Raw genomic sequence first — 17,397 nt, forward strand, 5'->3', positions numbered from 1 at the left:
CTTATTTTTCAGGTACACAGTTTTGTAAATCACTTAGATTTATTACAGTGTTTAGTTTTGAAATGTAAAGACTACTTTACTTGCAAAACCTTTTTGTTTTTACGTTTCCTTGCTACTGTAATGACAGTCACTATTTACAGAAGGGTGTCTTTAAAAAGTTACTTAGGAACAAGTAAAATACAGTTACTTAGGAATAAAGCTGAGTCAATTTAAAGAAAGTATTAATTACGCCATAACACAAGTGGTTTGCTGATAAAACAAAACTAAGGACATGGTGGAGGCCGAACTTGGAAAACAGGTTGCGCAGGGATGAACGAGCCGGAGCGAGAAGGCTACGGAAGCCGGGAATGTCAAGAAATTGGGAGAAAAGATGGCCCCGCCTCCCGAAGCGCCGCGCACTGCGCAGGCGCGGCGGCGCCCTTCTGGGGCGCAGTGCTCACTACGCACGCGCGGCCGTCGGCGTGGTCCCCATGGAGCTGCTTTAGCAGACCGGGCGACGCCGCTAGCTTCCGAGATGAGCGCTGCCGAGGCCGACCGCTGGGCGTGGCTGCTGGTGCTCAGCTTCGTGTTTGGGTGCAATGTGCTCAGGATCCTCCTCCCGTCCTTCTCCTTCTTCGTAAGTGGCTCCCTGGCCCTCCAGGGACCGGTGGGGTCGCAGCTTCGGTCCTCGGCCAGCCTGCGGACATAGGCGTCTCCAGCTGGCCGCCTGAGGGCCGGATTCAGCCTGCTGAGGCGTCTCGGTTGGGCTGTTCTGTGTTCTAAGATGTTTTTGAGTGTGCTAGCATTTGAGTACGAAACCTTACCCCTAAATCTGGATTTCTGGATTCGTGGAGAGAAAAACAAACTATAATAACCTGCCCACACTTGGCCAAGTTTTCACGTGGCAGCAGCCCTAAGCCTGGAGTGCTCAGTGCCTCTCTGCCCGCCTCCCCCCTCATTTCCGTTATCCTCTGGCCCCGAAGGCGGAGAGCAGCCTTCGGGTGCTGAGGGCCAGTGCCCGCAGCTCGGCAGCCGGCAGCCGGGGCTCCGGGAGGTCCCGCCTTGTCGTGTGCAGTGTATTGGTCCAGGTCCCAAGGGACGGGTCTCAGGGTGCAGGGGCCCCCATTCTTGGGGCGGGAGGGGTTGGAGACAGCACAGACAGAGAATCTCGGTAGTCTTCGTGTTGTTTCCCGTACCCAGAGGAGCCACGGCCACCTGGGAGCCCTTTGCGGGGCGTTTTGCCCATCATGAGTACAGTTCCTCGTGTTCAGTCGCCAGGACTGCTGTCGCTGTCATCCTGTCTTCCTCTGCCTCCCAGGGGAGGTGTCCGGCCCAGAGTCTAGTAGTTGTACTAAGTCATCCGGCTGGTGACTGATGGCTGCAGAGTTGATCTTTGGTTTGTGATTCTCCAAGGTCTGCCCTTCTGGAGCATGAATGTGGATGGGGTTGGGTGGCACATTTGATGGGAGGTGTGTGTGGGAAACGTAGGCAGCTGTTCCCCGGGGAAGGGCGCCCTCTGTATGCCCACAGTGGGACTGAGGAGCTGTCTGACTCAGACCCAGACCTCAAAGCGGAGGGGGGGCACCACACTGTAGCAGTATCCTGGGAACTCAGCTCTGCTGTTCTCTCCTGATATAAATCTGCGGCGGCGGTGATGGTCGGGTATTTAAAGCTAGACAAGATTTCTACTTCTTTTTCTTTTACTCTACCCTGGAAAAGACCCTGATGCTGGGAAAGATTGAGGGCTGGAGGAGAAGGGGGCGACAGAGGATGAGATGGTTGGATGGCATCACCGATTCGATGGACATGAGTTTGAGCAAGCTCCAAGAGATAGTGAAGGACAGGGAAGCCTGGCGTGCTGCAGTTCATGGGGTCGCAAAGAATCGGACACGACTGAGCGACTGAACAACAACTGGTATCCACTGAGTGCCTGTTTTATGTAAAACTCTATTCTAGGACCTTACCACCCAAATTGCCCTGTGTGTGTGCTAAGTCGCTTCAGTCGTGTCTCTTTTTGTGACCCCATGGACTGTAGCCCACCAAGCTCCTCTGTCCCTGGGATTCTCCAGGCAAGAATACTGGAGTGGTGGTGGTCATCTCCTCCTCCTCCAGGGGATCTTCCTGACCCAGGGAACGAACCTGCATCTCTTCTGTCTCTTGCTTTGGCAGGTGGGTTCTTTACCACTAGCACCACCTTGCCCTGAGGCATGGGGATTTCTGTCTTAATCCCATCCCCCGTTCAGAATTTTTCCTGATGCTGCCTTGTCTTTAAGATGATGTCCCATGTACTTAGCATTGCATAAAATACCCTCGAAGCACAGGCCCTTGTCCACTTTTCTTTCATTTGATTTTTTAAAAACTTGTGGTAAAATATGCATAGCATGAGATTGAGCACTAACTATTTTTAGGCACACAGTTCAGTGGCACTGAGTCTGTTCACATCATGTGCAGCTGTCACCACCGTCCAGCTCCAGAACACCTGCAGCTTCCTAAACAGAGACTCTCTCCCCACTGAACAGGGCGAGTCAGCCCCTTGCCGCTTCCCCCAGTGCCTGGCAACCACCAGCCTACTTTCTGTCTCTCTGAGTTTGACTCTTCTAGGCACCTCGTATAAGTGAAGTCATATTTTTCTGTTTTACATTTCATGTCCTTTTCTGTCTGGTTTATTTCTTCACTCAGCATAATGTCTTTAGAGTTCATCCCTGTTGTAGCCTGTGTTTGGATTTCCTTCTTTTTTAAGGCCAAATAATATTCTGTTGTATGTGGAGTAGGAAATGGGAACCCACTCCAGTATCCCTTCATGGAAGATTTCATGGACAGAGAAGCCTGGTAGGCTATAGTCCATGGGGTCACAAAGTGTTGGACACGACAGAGCGACTGAGCATGCACTTAACATATATACTACATTTTATTTGTTACTCATATTTTGATGGACATTTGGGTTGTTTCCACCTTTTGGCTGTTGTGAGTAATGCTGTTGGAACGTATTTGAATCTGCTTTCACTTCTCTTGGGTAAATATCCAGAAGTGGAATTGCTGGATCATACAGTAACTCTATTTTTATTTTTTTTGAGAAACTGCCATACTGTTTTCCACAGCAGCTACATCATTTAAATTCTCATCATTTCAATTTCTCCACATTCTCCATCACTTGTTATTTATTTCTTTTTGGATAATAGCCATTCTAATGGATGCTGAGTGGCTTATCTTCACTTTCCTAATGATAAGTGATGTTGAATACCATCTCGTGTATATTGGCCATCAGTATATGGAAAATGTCTATACTGATCCGTGGCCTTTTTTTGGGCCATGCCACATGGCTTGTGGGATTTTGGTTCCCTGACTAGGGGTTGAACCTGGATCCTCAGCCCTCTCAGTGAGAGCTAGTGAGTGGAGTGCTAACTGCCGGACCATCAGAATTCCTTGTGGGCCATTTTTTAATGGGGTTTCAGGAGCTGTCCCTAGGAGAAGGGCACCCTCTGCAGGAGCACCTCCAGAGTAAGGGGCTGTGTTTTCAGAGTTGAATTAGGAGGTGGCTCAGACAGGGCTTCCCTCCTAGTTTAGTCAGTAAAGAATCTGCCTGCGGTGCAGGAGACCCGGGTTCAATCCCTGGGTTGGGAAGATCCCCTGGAAAAGGAAATGGCTACTAACTCCAGTATTCTTGCCATGGGGTCACAAAGAATTGGACACAACTGAGAGACTAACATTTTCACTAGAAGTTCTTTATGTAGTCTGGATATTAACTCCTTATTAAATATATGACTTGCAGGTTTTTCTCCCATTTTGTGTGTTGCCTGGCACACCTATAGAATCACCTAGATTCTCCCGACGTACCCCATTTCTTTCCACCTTGTGTTGGCTGCTGCTGCATAGTCGCTTCAGTTGTGTTCGGCTCTGTGTAACCCTGTGGGCTGTAGCCTGCTAGGCTCCTCTGTCCATGGGATTCTCCAGGCAAGAATACTGGAGTGGGTTGTCATGCTCTCCTCTAGGGGATCTTCCCCACCCAGGGCTCAAACCTCATATTAGACTCACACACAAAACTAATCTCAGTTGTTCAAAGAGGCTGTTGGTTTTGTATTCCTCAGTGAATTGTTCCTGGGCTTCCCAGGTGGCTCAGTGGTAAGGAATCCACCTGCAATGCAGGAGATGTGAATTTTTTAAAAATTAATTTATTTTTTAATTGAAGGATAATTGCTTTACAGAATTTTGCTGTTTGCTGTCAAACCTCAACATGAATCAGCCATAGGTATTCATATATCCCCTCTCTTTTGAAACTCCTTCCCGTCTCCCTCCCCATCCCACCCCTCTAGGTTGATACAGAGCCCCTGTTTGAGTTTCCTGAGCCATAGAGCAAATTCCCATTGGCTATCTGTTTTACACATGGTAATGTAAGTTTCCGTGTTACTTTCTCCATACATCTCACCCTCTCCTCCCCTCTCCCCATGTCCATAAGTCTGTTCTCTATGTCTGTTTCTCCATTGCTGCCCTGCAAATAAATTCTTCAGTACCATTTTTCTAGATTCCGTATATATGCATTAGTATACAATGTTTATCTTTCTCTTTCTGACTTACTTCACTCCATATAATAGGCTCTAGGTTCATCCACCTCATCAGAACTGACTCAAATGCATTCCTTTTTATGGCTGAGTAATATTCCATTGTGTATATGTACCACACCTTCTTTATCCGTTCATCTGTCAGTGGACATCTAGGTTACTTCCATGTTCTAGCTATTGTAAATAGTGACGCAATGAGCAATGGGATGCGTGTGTCTTTTTCAATTTTGGTTTCCTCAGTATATGCCTAGGAGTGGGATTGCTGGGTCATATGGTGGTTTTATTACTAGTTTTTTAAGGAATGTCCATATTGTCTTCCATAGTGGCTGTATCAATTTACATTCCCACCAACAGTGCAAGAGCGCTCCCTTTTCTCCACACCCTCTCCAGCATTTATTGTTTGTAGACTTTCTGATGATGGCTGTTCTGACTCGTGTGAGGTGATTATCTCATTATAGTTTTGATTTGCATTTCTCTAATAATGAGCGATGTTGAGTATCTCTTCATGTGTTTGTTAGCCATCTGTATGTCTTCTTTGGAGAAATGTCTCTTTAGGTCTTTTTCCCACTTTTTGATTTGGTTGTTTGTCTTTCAGGAGATGCAAGTTTGATCCCTAAGTCAGGAAGGTCCACTGGAGATGGAAATTGCAACCCACCCCAGTGTTCTTGCCTGGGAAATCCCATAGACAGAGGATCCTGGCGGGCTATAGTCCATGGGGTCAAAAAAGAGTAGGACAACTTAGTGACTAAACAAACACAAAAGTAACAGCTGTAAATAAGACCTGTCATCATCTCCAGCTCCTTCCTCAAGCTTATACCAAACCTAAGCCCTGCAGCTACCACATTCTCATAAGAAATTATTGCTGCAGTCTGCACATGCATGAGGCTTGGCCTTATCAGGTGGCTGTTTGTCATTCAGGTGAAAGATCTTGGGTTTGTCCTTGGACCCAGGTCATATCCTTTTGCTGCATCCTGCTGCTGTATAGCTTCTCTAATCTCAAGCCAGTTGTCGTTCAGTTGCTAAGTTGTGTCTGAGTGTTTTCAGCCCCACGAACTGCAGCACACCAGGCTTCTCTGTCCTTCACCATCTCCTGGAGTTTGCTCAAACTCTTGTCCATGAGTCGATGATGCCATCCAAGCATCTCATCCTGTGTTGCTTCCTTCTCCTGCCCTCAATCTCATCAGTCTTTTCCAGTGAGTTGGCTCTTTGCATCAGGTGGCGAAAGTATTGGAGCTTCAGCGTCAGCATCGGTCCTTCCAATGAATATTTAAGGTTGATTTCCTTTAGGATTGCAGTCCAAGGGACTGTCAAGAGTCTTCTCCAACACCACAGTTCAAAAGCATCAATTCTTTGGTGTTCAGCCTTCTTTATGGTCCAGCTCTCTTATCCTCATATGACTACTAGAAAAGCCATAGCTTGACTATGAGGACCTTTGTCGGCAAAGTGATGTCTCTGCTTTTTAATGTGCTGTCTAGGTTTTTCATAGCTTTTCTTCCAAGCAGCAAGCGTCTTAATTTCATGGCTGCAGTCACCATCTGCAGTGATTTTGGGGCCCACGAAAATGAAATCTGTCACTGCTTCCTCTTTTCCCCCTTCTGTTTGCCCTGAAGTGGTGAATCAGTAGGGTAACCACCACAACAATCAAAGAATATCCCTGTGACTTCTGAAAGTCCTTTTCCCCACCCAGCAGTTTTCTTGATTTACAAAGTTTAAGCAGAATCTATGAACTCCTTCCTCTTACCATGATTCTGTGATTTTTAGAGGTAGTTGGGCACATCCCTGTGTTCTTCTCTAGGTTGGATCTGGCCGGAGTGTATGTTCTTTAGTTAGAGTGTAGGGCAGAGGTCTGTCCAGGGCAGAGAGGACAAGACGAACAGAGTGTAGCCCCCCGCTGCAGGCTGAAGGCCTGCAGGAGGCTGCGCAGTGGTAAACACGGTGTGCTGCGGCGCGGGCGCCCCCTGGCGACCGAAGGGCCTCATTACTCCGGTGCCGGAAAGGGCCCTGGTGGGGCGTTGAGGGGAGGGGCGCGTCTGCGCGCCTGGAACTGGGGAGTCACCCCACTGTGTGCCGGGCAGCGGGCAGCGGGGCTAGACGTACAGACTCAATTATTGTGCACCTGCTCTGTTCCAGTACACTGAAATATGTTAATATATTTAAAAAAATGGAAACACAGATGTGCAGAAAAGTTCAATAGAAAGAACTGGTTTTGTTTTCTGAGCCATTTGAAAGTAAGTTGTCAACCTGAACACCCTCTTTCTCTTTCCGCGATACTTTCGTGTATAAACAGCGGCCTTGTCCAGAGCCCAGATGTTAGGTAGGATCCTCCTGTCCCGTTCAGGGTTCTCTGTCCTGATGAGGTCCTTCCGAGCAGAAGGACCCTAGTCAGCATCGTGTGAAGCACATACTTGTCACGCCCCTCTTCTGGAAGGAGCCTTGGTCCTACCCTGACTTGTGCGGCTGACATTCCCGGGGATCGCGGGGCATTGGTGTTGCACGGTGGCGTTCTGTGGATGTCTCCGTCCGATGTTGGCGGGTTTGTCACATGAAGGATGCTGTGTTTCATTACATCTCATCAGGTGCTGTGGGCATGGATTTGGGGGTGTACATGCATCACTCGGGGCCAATCCCGAGGGATGCTCAGTCCCCTAGGAGGTCGCCCGTGGACCTCTGTGCGCCAGTGTGAGAGTGGTCCCCTCTCTCTCCCCTCACTCTCCTGGGACGCTTACTTGTCCTGGTGGGTTTGGCACCACCTGGCAGCCACTGCCATCTGGAGTCCGGGCCGCTGGCGTTCCCGGCAGGTTTGTGTGTGTGTGTGTGTTGGGGCGTGGTGCTGGGAAGGGCGCCAGGGGTGGCGAGAGTGGGTCCCCTCCACTATCTGGGCACTAGGAACACCTTGGGGAGGGCGCCTGGGCCAGCTGCTTCCCCTCGGGACCCTGGCTGTGCAGGTGTATCCTTTGCAAACGTTTATGTCTGTTATTTCCTCTGTGTATCTGGAAAGTCACGTGTCTCCAATTTTAATCTACCCCTGCAGGACTCATTCTAGTTCTCTACGGATTTGTATTTCTCACTCCCTTTTCTAACAGTGAGGACACTGCTACCATTATCCTCAGTAGGTTTACTTGACTAGCTCAATGCTTTGCAAATGATCCTCGGTCTCCAGCACCATCCCATCCCTCTCTGGGGCTCTGACACCATGATAGGCTGGGTTGCTTCTTCCTGTCATGTATGCCCCCCTCACCTGCTCATGCCAGGCAGCTCCTCTGTAGGAGTGCTGTCTTCACCAGCCACCACTTCATCCCTGACACCCAGCATCCACCTTTGCCCTAATTGAGGACAGAATTGAATTCTTAAGGGTGGGAAGAGGATGCGGGATCCTTGCTGCCTGAGTGCAGCTCTGAGGGTGGAATCAGTGTTCACTCTATAATCACAGTTTTACAGTAAAATTGAAGGCTGTGTACACTTGTGCTGTAGCAGTGGAAGGAAAGGCATAGTTGTCAGGAGACTTGCCTGCAAGGAGTCTTTATCTGTGCGGTGATTGTGGGCAGCATGCCCAGGACATGCAGCAGGGCTAGGCTGTGGCGGTAAAGGGCAGCTCGCCCAGGGGCAGGAGGCAGCAAGCCTATAGGATGGAGGAGGAGGTGGGTGACAAGGCCCTGACCCCGCTGTTTCCTCTCCCAGATGTCCCGGGTGCTGCAGAAGGATGCAGAGCAGGAGTCCCAGATGCGAGCCGAGATCCAGGGCATGAAGCAGGAGCTCTCCACCGTCAACATGATGGATGAGTTCGCCAGATATGCCAGACTGGAGAGGAGGATCAACAAGATGACGGATAAGCTCAAAACTCATGGTACTGTGCTCAGCTGTAGCCTGGAAAGCTTTGTAAGAGCTGATTCACAGAGAAGCCTTTATATGAAGATGCATAGTGTACACCCTTTGAGCTTCAACGTTCTGATGTTGATGGAGAGTTTTAAGTTGTCTGGAAGAGACCCGACAATAATTCTTATTTTCTTCTTAGTTTGCTGGTGAACCTTTGCTTTCTAAACACAGAAACCTGGGAATTCCCTGGTGGTCCAGTGGTTAGGACTCTGTGCTTTCACTGCTAGGGGCCCACGTTCCATCACTGGTCCGGAAACTAAGATCACGCAAGCCTTGCGGTGTGGCCAAAAATTTTTTTTTAAAAACTCAAAAAACCAAACAAAAAAACCCACACAGAAAGCTCTAACATCCTGTTAGATTTTCTTCATTCTCTGTAGGCTGATATTCTCAAATTTACTTTTCTGAGAGAAGCCCAGGAAAATCTTATAGTGAATTTTCAAGGGCTTTTGTGAACACTCTGTAAGAATTGCCTAGGAGTCTCCTTATCTGAGTGTTGACTTCAGGGCGGGGATCAGGTCTTACTCAGCCACTGTTCCTAACTCTCTCATGGGATAGAGAGGAGGTCAGCCTTCGTGCCAAGAGTGTGCGTGGCTTGTAAAACACGCCGAGGGGGCCTCCCCAGACCTGAGACAAATTAGACTATGGATTAGTGTCCTTTGTGGGCTGGGAAGTCTGGAAAGAAAGTATGGTTCTGTTGGGTAAGTGCATTGTAAAATGAATAGTTTTAAGAGTTTTTAAAATTAAAGCTTCATATCTTATAATCTGTGTGTGATATCTATTTTAAATAATGGTATAGTGGATGATTTTTAAATTCCATTTTATATTTTCTAAGTGTGTTGAGCAAATGTTGCAATACATAGTTAGAAAATATTTAATGAGAGGAAAAACATTTCTGTGTTCTTGAATATTTTCTTCATTTTTTTATTTTTTAGGACTGATATCATTTGTTTTTCCTTTCAGTGAAAGCACGGACAGCCCAACTGGCCAAGATAAAATGGGTTGTAAGTGTTGCCTTCTACATATTGCAAGTAAGTGTCCTGTTGTGTCACCTGGGGTTTTTGAAGTCTTCCAAAACCATGTGACCCAGAATCCAGGCCTGGGAATTCAGGCTTTCCCACTTTCAGCTGCTGGCTGGTCCTGCTAGTGTGTGACTCTGAACACTGAATTTTTGTTAGACTTAAAAAAAAAACCCTTTCTTCCTCGTAGTCTCTTTTAGCTTTTCTTTTTGTTGTTGTTCAGTCACTAAGCTGTGTCTGACTCTTTGCAACCCCATGGACTGCAGCATGCCAGGCTTCCCTGTCCTTTACTATTTTACAGAGTTTGCTCAAACTCATGTCCATTGAGTCAGTGATGCCATCCAACTGTCTTATCCTCTTCTGTTCTCCTCCTGCCTTTAGTCTTTCCCAGCATCAGGGTCTTTTCCAGTGAGTCAGCTCTTCACATCAGGTGACCCAAGTACTGGAGTTTCAGCTTCAGCATCAGTCCTTCCGGTGAATATTCAGGGTTGTTTTCCTTTAAGGTTGACTGGTGGTTTGATCTCCTTGCTGTCCAAGGGACTCTCAAGAATCTTCTCCAGCACTACAGTTGGAAAACATCAGTTCTTCAGTGCTCCACCTTCTTTATAGTCCAACTTTCATATCTGTACCTGACTACTGGAAAACCATAGCTTTAATTATACAGACCTTTGTCAGCAAAGTGATGCCTCTGCTTTTTAATATGCTGTCTAGGTTTGTCATAGGTTTCTTTCCAGGAGCAAGCACCTTTTAATTTCGTGGCTGCAGTCACCGTCCGCAGTGATTCTGGAGCCCAAGAAAATAAAATCTGTCACTCTTTCCACTTTTTCTGCATGTATTTGCCATGAAGTGATGGGACAAGATGCCATGATCTTAGTTTTTTGAGTGTTGAGTTTCAAGCTAGCATTTTCACTCTCCTCTTTCACCCTCATCAAGAAGCTCCTTAGTTCCTCTTTGCTTTCTGCCATTAGAGTGGTGTTATCTGCATATCTGAGGTTGTTGATATTTTTCCTGGCTACCCCCTCCAGTATTCTTGCCTGGAGAATTCCATGGACAGAGGAACCTGGAGGGCTACAGTTCATGGGATCTGTAGTCAGACGTGACTGAGCTTTTCTCTTTAAGAGTTGTTAAGCATTGGAATTTTTTTAGCACATGAGCTTCTCTGGGGTTCTTTCATGTTGCAGTGTTGGGAGCCTGGGGGATCAAGTCAGAGAGCTTATTATTTTTTCATCTTCCTATTTGCTTTTATTTATTTTTTTATTGACAGATAATTACTTTACAATGTTGTGGTGGTCTCTGCCATACATCAGTGCAAATCAGTCATAATTATATAAATATATCTTCTTCCTTTTGAGCCTCCATTCCACCCCTCTAGGTCATCACAGAATCCCACACTGGGCTCCTTGGGCTACATAGCAGCTCCTCACTAGCTGTCTGTTTTACACATGATAGTGTATCTATGTCAGTGCTGCTCTCTCTTTTCCACCCTCTTGTTCCCCTGCTGTGTCTACCAGTCCTTTCTCTGTGTCTGAATCTTTATTTCTTCTCTGTAATAGGTTCATCAGTACTATTTTTCTAGATTCCACATACATGCGTTAATATTTGATATTTATTTTTCTCTTTCTGATTTACTTCGTATAACAGGCTCTAGGTTCATCCACCTCACTACAACTGACTCAAATTCGTTCCTTTTTATGGCTGAATAATATTTCATTGTGTATATGAACCACCGCTTCTTTATTTCATTCATTGGTCGATCGACATCTAGGTTGCTTCCATGTCCTGGCTGTTGTAAACAGTACTGCAGTGAACATTGGCGTGTGTGTGTGTCTTTCTGAATTGTGGTTTCTCCGAGTTTATGCCCAGCAGTGGGATTGCTGAGTCATATGGTAGTTTTATTCCTAGTCTCCAAACTGTTCTCTAGTGGCTGTACCAATTTACATTTGCACCAGCAGTGCAGTAGGGTTCCATTTTCTCTACATCCTCTCCAGCATTTATTGTCTGTTGCTACTGTTGTTTAGTCACCAAGTTGTGTTTACTGCCAAGTCTTTTGCGACCCCATGGACTGGAGCCCGCCAGACTCCTCTGTCCATGGAATTTTCCAGGCAAGGACACTGGCATGGGTAGCCATTTCCTTCTCCAGGGGATCTGACTGAGGGATCAGATTTGCCCTTCCTGCATTGACTGGCAGATTCTTTACCATCTGAGCCACCTAGGGAATCCCTTTATTGTTTGCAGTTGATAGCTTACTTAGACATTATATTTTCTAAGGTGGTCAGTGATGTGGTGGTTGCTTGTCACGCGTGTAGATGACGAGTGGCTGTCCGTTCCAGTCAGGGGACACCATATTCTCACCCACGTCCAGCACCATTGCTTCCCAACTTTCTCACCTGGTGGATTTTGCCTTGTTTCATTTCTTGCCTCGGCTCCTCTCCGTCTACCCTGAGGTTGTGGATGGGCTGCACAGAGGCTGGAAGCTGCTCCAAGTGCTCTCCGAGTGTCGGTGCTGGGAGCCCTGTCTCCACAGTCCCGGTGGTCTGGGGCGTGTGAGGACCCTGATCCTAGGGCAGTGTCACTTTGCTACAAGAGAGGAGTCACAGGGGCAGGAGTTGCAAGAGCCACTGTCTTAGGTCTGGTCACCTGGGTGGCATTTTCAAGACCATGGAGGGGACGGAAGACAGCTGACAGAACGCTGCTGGGAAAGGAGGAGCCGCTGAACTTCACAGAGGGCTGACTGCTGCGCTTGGTTTGGGGATGGGAGGACTAGCTAGTTTTCTCAATGGTACGAGAACCATCACTTTTGTCACCAACGAGGTGTATTTAGCATAAGCTGGCCACTTCGAGGAGTTGCTTAATGGGAAGAGAACACGTACACTGTGGGAGACCTTGGATAATGTATCCGCTAATGTAACCATGTGTGTGGATTGTGAGGACTGGATTGGCCGGGTGTGAGGTCACTGATTGGGAGGGTTTCCTTAGTTTGTCTTCCTGTTTTCTTGTCTTCCGTTGTGGTGGGTCATGTGACGGGCAGGGTGTCTCCGCTCACCAGCCGTGTCTCCGCAGGCCGCCCTGATGGTCTCGCTCATCTGGAAGTATTACTCTGTCCCTGTGGCTGTGGTGCCGAGCAAGTGGATAACTCCCCTGGACCGCCTGGTAGCGTTTCCTACGAGAGTCGCAGGTGAGAGGGTTCTGGCAAGTGTGGTCGGGAGTGTGGCAGGGGGCGTGGCGGGGGCGCGTGGCGGGGGCGTGGCGTGGCGTGGCGTGGTCGGGGAGTGTGGCAGGGGGCGTGGCGTGGCGGGGCGTGGTCGGGGAGTGTGGCAGGGGGCTCGGCGTGGCGTGGCGTGGCGTGGCGTGGCTGAGGCCGACGTGGGGCGTGTGCAGTCAGATGACCTCACTCTGCGCCTGGGATGAGTAGTGCTGTGTCCGCCCCAACCACGAGGCTTGCAGCGAAGAAGCCAACACCAGGAGAATTTACTTAGCTAGTCCAGCATGACCGAACTGTGGATTAGCAGAGCTGTAATTCAACCCAAGCCTGCCTCTGCAGTCCAAGGCCAGTACCATGGTCTGATACCCGTTTATTGAAACACCACTTGTAATTCCCAGATTCAGTGGCTCCTTTTGAGTTCACACTATGCTTAGTCCCTCAGCATTTCCTGCTGTTGGCCATTCTTTCACTTTGGAAAGAATTTTTTTCGGATGTTAAAATCAGTCCATGTCATGGGAGTCCCCTGGCAGTCCAGTGATTAGGAATCTGTGCTTCCACTACTTGGGGCTCAGGTTCAATCCCTGGCTGGGAAACTAAGATCCTACATGCCGCGTGGCATGGCCAAAAAAAGAAAAATTAGTGAATGTGTTTGTAGAATGAATAGAAATATCAGAAAAAAAATTTTTTAAAGACTCATAGCTATGAATATCCCTCTTAACATTGTGTGTATTTTTTCCAGTCTTCTTTCCTATACATTTTTATACAGTAAAGGGTATTTGGCACATGCGAGCTTTTACCCTTCCTATTGTTTAAGCCTTTCCCCGCACCGGGCTTCCTAGTGGCTCAGGCAGTAAAGAACCTGCCTGCTGTGTGGGAGACCTGGGTTTGATCCCTGGGTTGGGAAGGTCCCCTGGAGAAGGGAATGGCCACCCACTCCAGTATTCTGGCCTGGAGAATTCCGTGGACTCTATAGTCCATGGGGTCACAAAGAGTTGGACACAACTGAGTGACTTTCACTTTCCACATGATTCAATTTCTTCACATTAGGAGACTGAAATGCTGCTGATTATGCTGAGAGGGCAGCTTACTAAATTTCTTTTTATTTTTTTACTGCTATGTTTATTCATTGAAAATAAGTACATATAAAAGTGTACACATCTGAACATTCAGCTCCACATATAGAAGGATGATGGGCCAGTCTGCGTACAACCTGTCTATAGAATTTGGTCATTTGATGTGCTTTTCCTTACTGTTTCTCCTTCAGTCTTATTTCTTTTTTTTCCCATTTATTTTTATTAGTTGGAGGCTAATTACTTTACAATATTGTAGTGGTTTTTGCCATACATTGACATGAATCAGCCATGGTACTAAATTTCTTTATGAAGGAACTTTGAGTAGCTGTTCCTCATTTAGGTGTGTTATAATTTATTAATTTCCCTGCTAAAGGACATTTGTTTGAGTCCTGATTGTTGCTGTGGAGTGGCCGCTGTAGGACACGTGCTGCTCGGCCAGTCTCTGACTATGATTTGTGGTCACACTGGAGGTGAATTACTGCATCAGCTTAGCCAACCCCCTTCCTTCCCCTCCTCTTCCCCCTTTCTGGTTTCAACCAGGAGGGCACGGCCAGTGATTCTCAGTGGTCCTGAGCCAAGGAGCTAAGAGGCCACCCTTCCAGGCATCTTGTGGCCTGCCATCCTGTCTCAGCCATCAGTGGGGCAGGGAAGGCCCGGGAAAACATTGCTCTGTGTTTGTAACGCTTTTGTGAGAAGGGAAAGACAAGTGGTCTGAGAGGGTGGTCCTACAGTCAGTTAATATCATAAATAATAATTCACAGATCTCAGGCAGGAGAGAGAAATACAAATCATTGTTTATTCTTCTGAATAATTCCTGCAGGTCCGTGAATCAGTAGAAAGCATGATCAGTGTGAACCCACAGAACACAAACTTAGACCTAGCCCAGCCTGACTCAGTGAGGACTGGCGTGCTCCATTTCCCAGAAGTCAAAGGCAGCAGGGGCAGGAAATGTGGGTGGCACTCCTGCATGCTCTCATGTTGAATTTCTTTGTTTTTAGGTGGTGTTGGAATTACCTGTTGGATTTTAGTCTGTAACAAGGTCGTGGCTATTGTGCTTCACCCTTTTAGCTGAAAACGAAGATGAATTCAACTACAGCACTTTCAAAAACGAATTTTCACTTGGGAGGTTACAAGTCTGCTTTATACTTTTTTTTTTTCTTTAAAGAAACACAAAGCCACAGATTAGCTGTTGTTGAACAGGTTTGTTCTTGGACTTCATGTCGAGATTCTTAGAAGAATCACAATTTTCTATACTTGTCATGGGCCGTGAAGGTCAGTCTCACATGTGTGCACTGGCCACCGTGGCACCAGATGTGTGATGAGAAGTATGTGACGTTATGGGCTACACATTGTTACTTGTGATCTGCACGCGTGACATGTTTTAAAGGTCATCTCGCCAACTGGAAAGTCAGACTTTTCTAATAACGTAAGTGCTTTAAAGAGTTGGAGCTATTTTTAATCCCGATTACCAAGTAGCTTAATTTTAATACCACTACTAGACTTTGAAAATTTGTGTTTTAGTTTCATGCAGTAGTACCGGGAGAGTAACACTGACAGTGCTCTTTTCTTCCTCTGTTTCAAATGTCATTTGTTGGGCAAACCTTCAGATATTGTCTACTTATTTGAAGCGAATGTTTCATTGCTGTTTTATAAATGTATACATGAACCCATAATGCATTGTTTTATGCTTAAACTGTGTGTTTTATAAAGTATTTCCAATGAAGGGTATTTTTTAAAGCATATGATTTTTATGCTCTGTAGAATGGAGCAAAGTTAAAAAACAAACTAGGACCCTTGATTAAATTCCTTTGAATGACTGACTGCGTGTTTGCCCCATCAAGTACAGTTCTGCTAAATATTTTTTAAAACACCTTTTTCTAATTAAAATTTTTGCAAGCGCGTGTGTGACTTCGTTCCTTAGGGCCACTTTTTGCTACGACTGATCTGTGTTGGGAGCTTGCACCAATCACTTAGTGGGACTCAGCCTTGTCAAGCCAAATTCTAGCGTGAGTTTTTAAGTTATTTATTTATTTGAATTGAAGTATAATCGCTTTACGATGTTGTGTTAGTTTCTGTTGTACAACAGCGTGAGTCAGCCATCTGTAGACATGTTTCCCCTCCTCCTTGGGCCTCCCTCCCACCCTCCTGTCGCGGCCCCTAGGCGCTAGGCGCTGCCCGGCAGCGCCCACTGGCTGTTGTACACGTGGTGATGTGTGTACGTCATTGCTACCCTCTGTCTGTCCCACTCTCTCCTTCCTGCTGTGTCCACAGGCCCATTCTCTACACATGTGTCTCTGCTCCTGCCCTATGGGTAGGTTCATCGGTACCCTTTTTCTGGATTCTGTATATATGTGTTAATCTGTGATACTTGTTTTTCTCCTTCTGACTTCATGCTGTATGACAGACTCTAGGTCCATCCACAGCACTGCAAATGACCCAGTTTTTTTTCCTTTTTATGGCTGAATACTCCATTATATGTATGTACCACATCTTCCCTATCACTTCCTCTGTCTTCTATGTTGCTTTCATGTAGCGCGAGTTTTAAAAAATCATGTGAGTGTCCTTGTACTCCCTGATGCTGTGATGAGTAAGCTCGTTATTATTTCTGCTGATCATGCTATGAAGAGACCAAGCACTGTGTTGCTTCAGCCGGGCATCACCAGAGCGGGTTTCGGGTTCCTCTCAGACTCACTCAGCCCGGGGCTGCCCCAGCTCTGGGAGACAATGCAGAACGGGCAAGACAGCTGTGCTTACGGCCAACACCAGTGTCCACTGTCTGGTCACCTCACAGGGTATGCTTCAGCCGCAGGGGATGAGCTGCTGACCTCGTCCTCATCAGTGGAGGCGATTACAGCAGCACACGGAAACTGTGGGGTCTCGGGCCCCCTGGAAGCCACATGCCCAGTGATTTTATGAGCTGCAGGCGTAAATGGCAGGTGACACAGTCCACAGTCGTGTGGCCAGGTACCCACCCCAAGCCCATCCTGGGATCACTAACCCATGAACGTCTCCTGGGCTAGACCCTCATTTCTCTGCTAAGGATATAGTCTTTCTGCATGCATTTTGACAAATTTCACTGAGGCTAGAAGAAAAGGTTTATAATTCACAGCTGTTCCCTTTCTCCACATACATTAATAGTTTGTGAAGATTAAATAGGGGGTATTTAAATGTCTGTATGTTTCACATCCTTGTGATTTTTGAAAAGTGGTGGTTTTTTAAAAAATATTAATAGTAAATGTGGGACTGAATTCAAAAGATACAAAAAGATGTGATAAAAGTACATCTTCTAAGCTTCTGCTGTCAGGTCACTCAGTTTTCCAGAGTTGTCACTGCTACCAGTTTCTTCCAGTGATATTTCATACCATTATGAAAATTATACATGTGCTTTTAAAATAACTTTTTAAAAGTAACACCTAAAAAACTCTCCACAAAAAGTTTTATTTATTTTTTTTGAATCCTAGCTGGAAAGTACAGAAAAGTAACTAGCAAGCGAAGTCTCCCGAGATTCCACAGAACTGGGACAGTGGTGTTACTGTTTGAGCTTTTCCTTTCTTTCTAAAATTTTGTGGATAGCTTTAGGTTTTGTGCTCCTATTAAAAATTACTGGATGTGGTTTATAGCTTCACATGAAAATAGACATCTGTCTTGATTTAAAATACATCTAAAGTGGGACTTCCCTGGCAATCCAGTGGTTAGAA

The 17,397-nt window shown here is 46.7% G+C and overlaps 1 protein-coding gene across 4 annotated transcripts; it reads left to right on the plus strand.

Annotated features, from left to right (window-relative positions):
- The first annotated feature begins 430 nt into the window (after positions 1-430).
- Positions 431-15,600, plus strand: GET1 (guided entry of tail-anchored proteins factor 1). 4 transcript variants are annotated; one of them, XM_070466784.1, is made up of 5 exons: positions 431-616; positions 8,214-8,379; positions 9,341-9,436; positions 12,485-12,599; positions 14,698-15,600. In XM_070466784.1, the coding sequence occupies exons 1-5, from the start codon at positions 515-517 to the stop codon at positions 14,732-14,734; spliced, it is 516 nt and encodes a 171-aa protein (XP_070322885.1). In that variant the 5' UTR covers positions 431-514; the 3' UTR covers positions 14,735-15,600. The 4 variants fall into 4 exon arrangements, with proteins under 4 accessions (XP_070322885.1, XP_070322887.1, XP_070322886.1 ...); XM_070466786.1 differs by having other exon boundaries at positions 9,341-9,409; XM_070466785.1 differs by having other exon boundaries at positions 9,369-9,409.
- Positions 15,601-17,397: the final 1,797 nt, after the last annotated feature.

The sequence above is a fragment of the Odocoileus virginianus genome, chromosome 4 (genome assembly GCF_023699985.2).
Source record: "Odocoileus virginianus isolate 20LAN1187 ecotype Illinois chromosome 4, Ovbor_1.2, whole genome shotgun sequence".
Classification (NCBI taxonomy): Eukaryota; Metazoa; Chordata; class Mammalia; order Artiodactyla; family Cervidae; genus Odocoileus; species Odocoileus virginianus.

Bases quoted from the DNA above. Each gene is read 5' to 3' on its own strand.
- GET1 (XM_070466783.1), top strand. From the start codon at position 515: ATGAGCGCTGCCGAGGCCGACCGCTGGGCGTGGCTGCTGGTGCTCAGC. The intron at 9,437-12,484 runs GTAAGTGTCCTG...GTGTCTCCGCAG, and splicing joins TTGCCTTCTACATATTGCAA to GCCGCCCTGATGGTCTCGCT. The intron at 12,600-14,697 runs GTGAGAGGGTTC...CTTTGTTTTTAG, and splicing joins GTTTCCTACGAGAGTCGCAG to GTGGTGTTGGAATTACCTGT.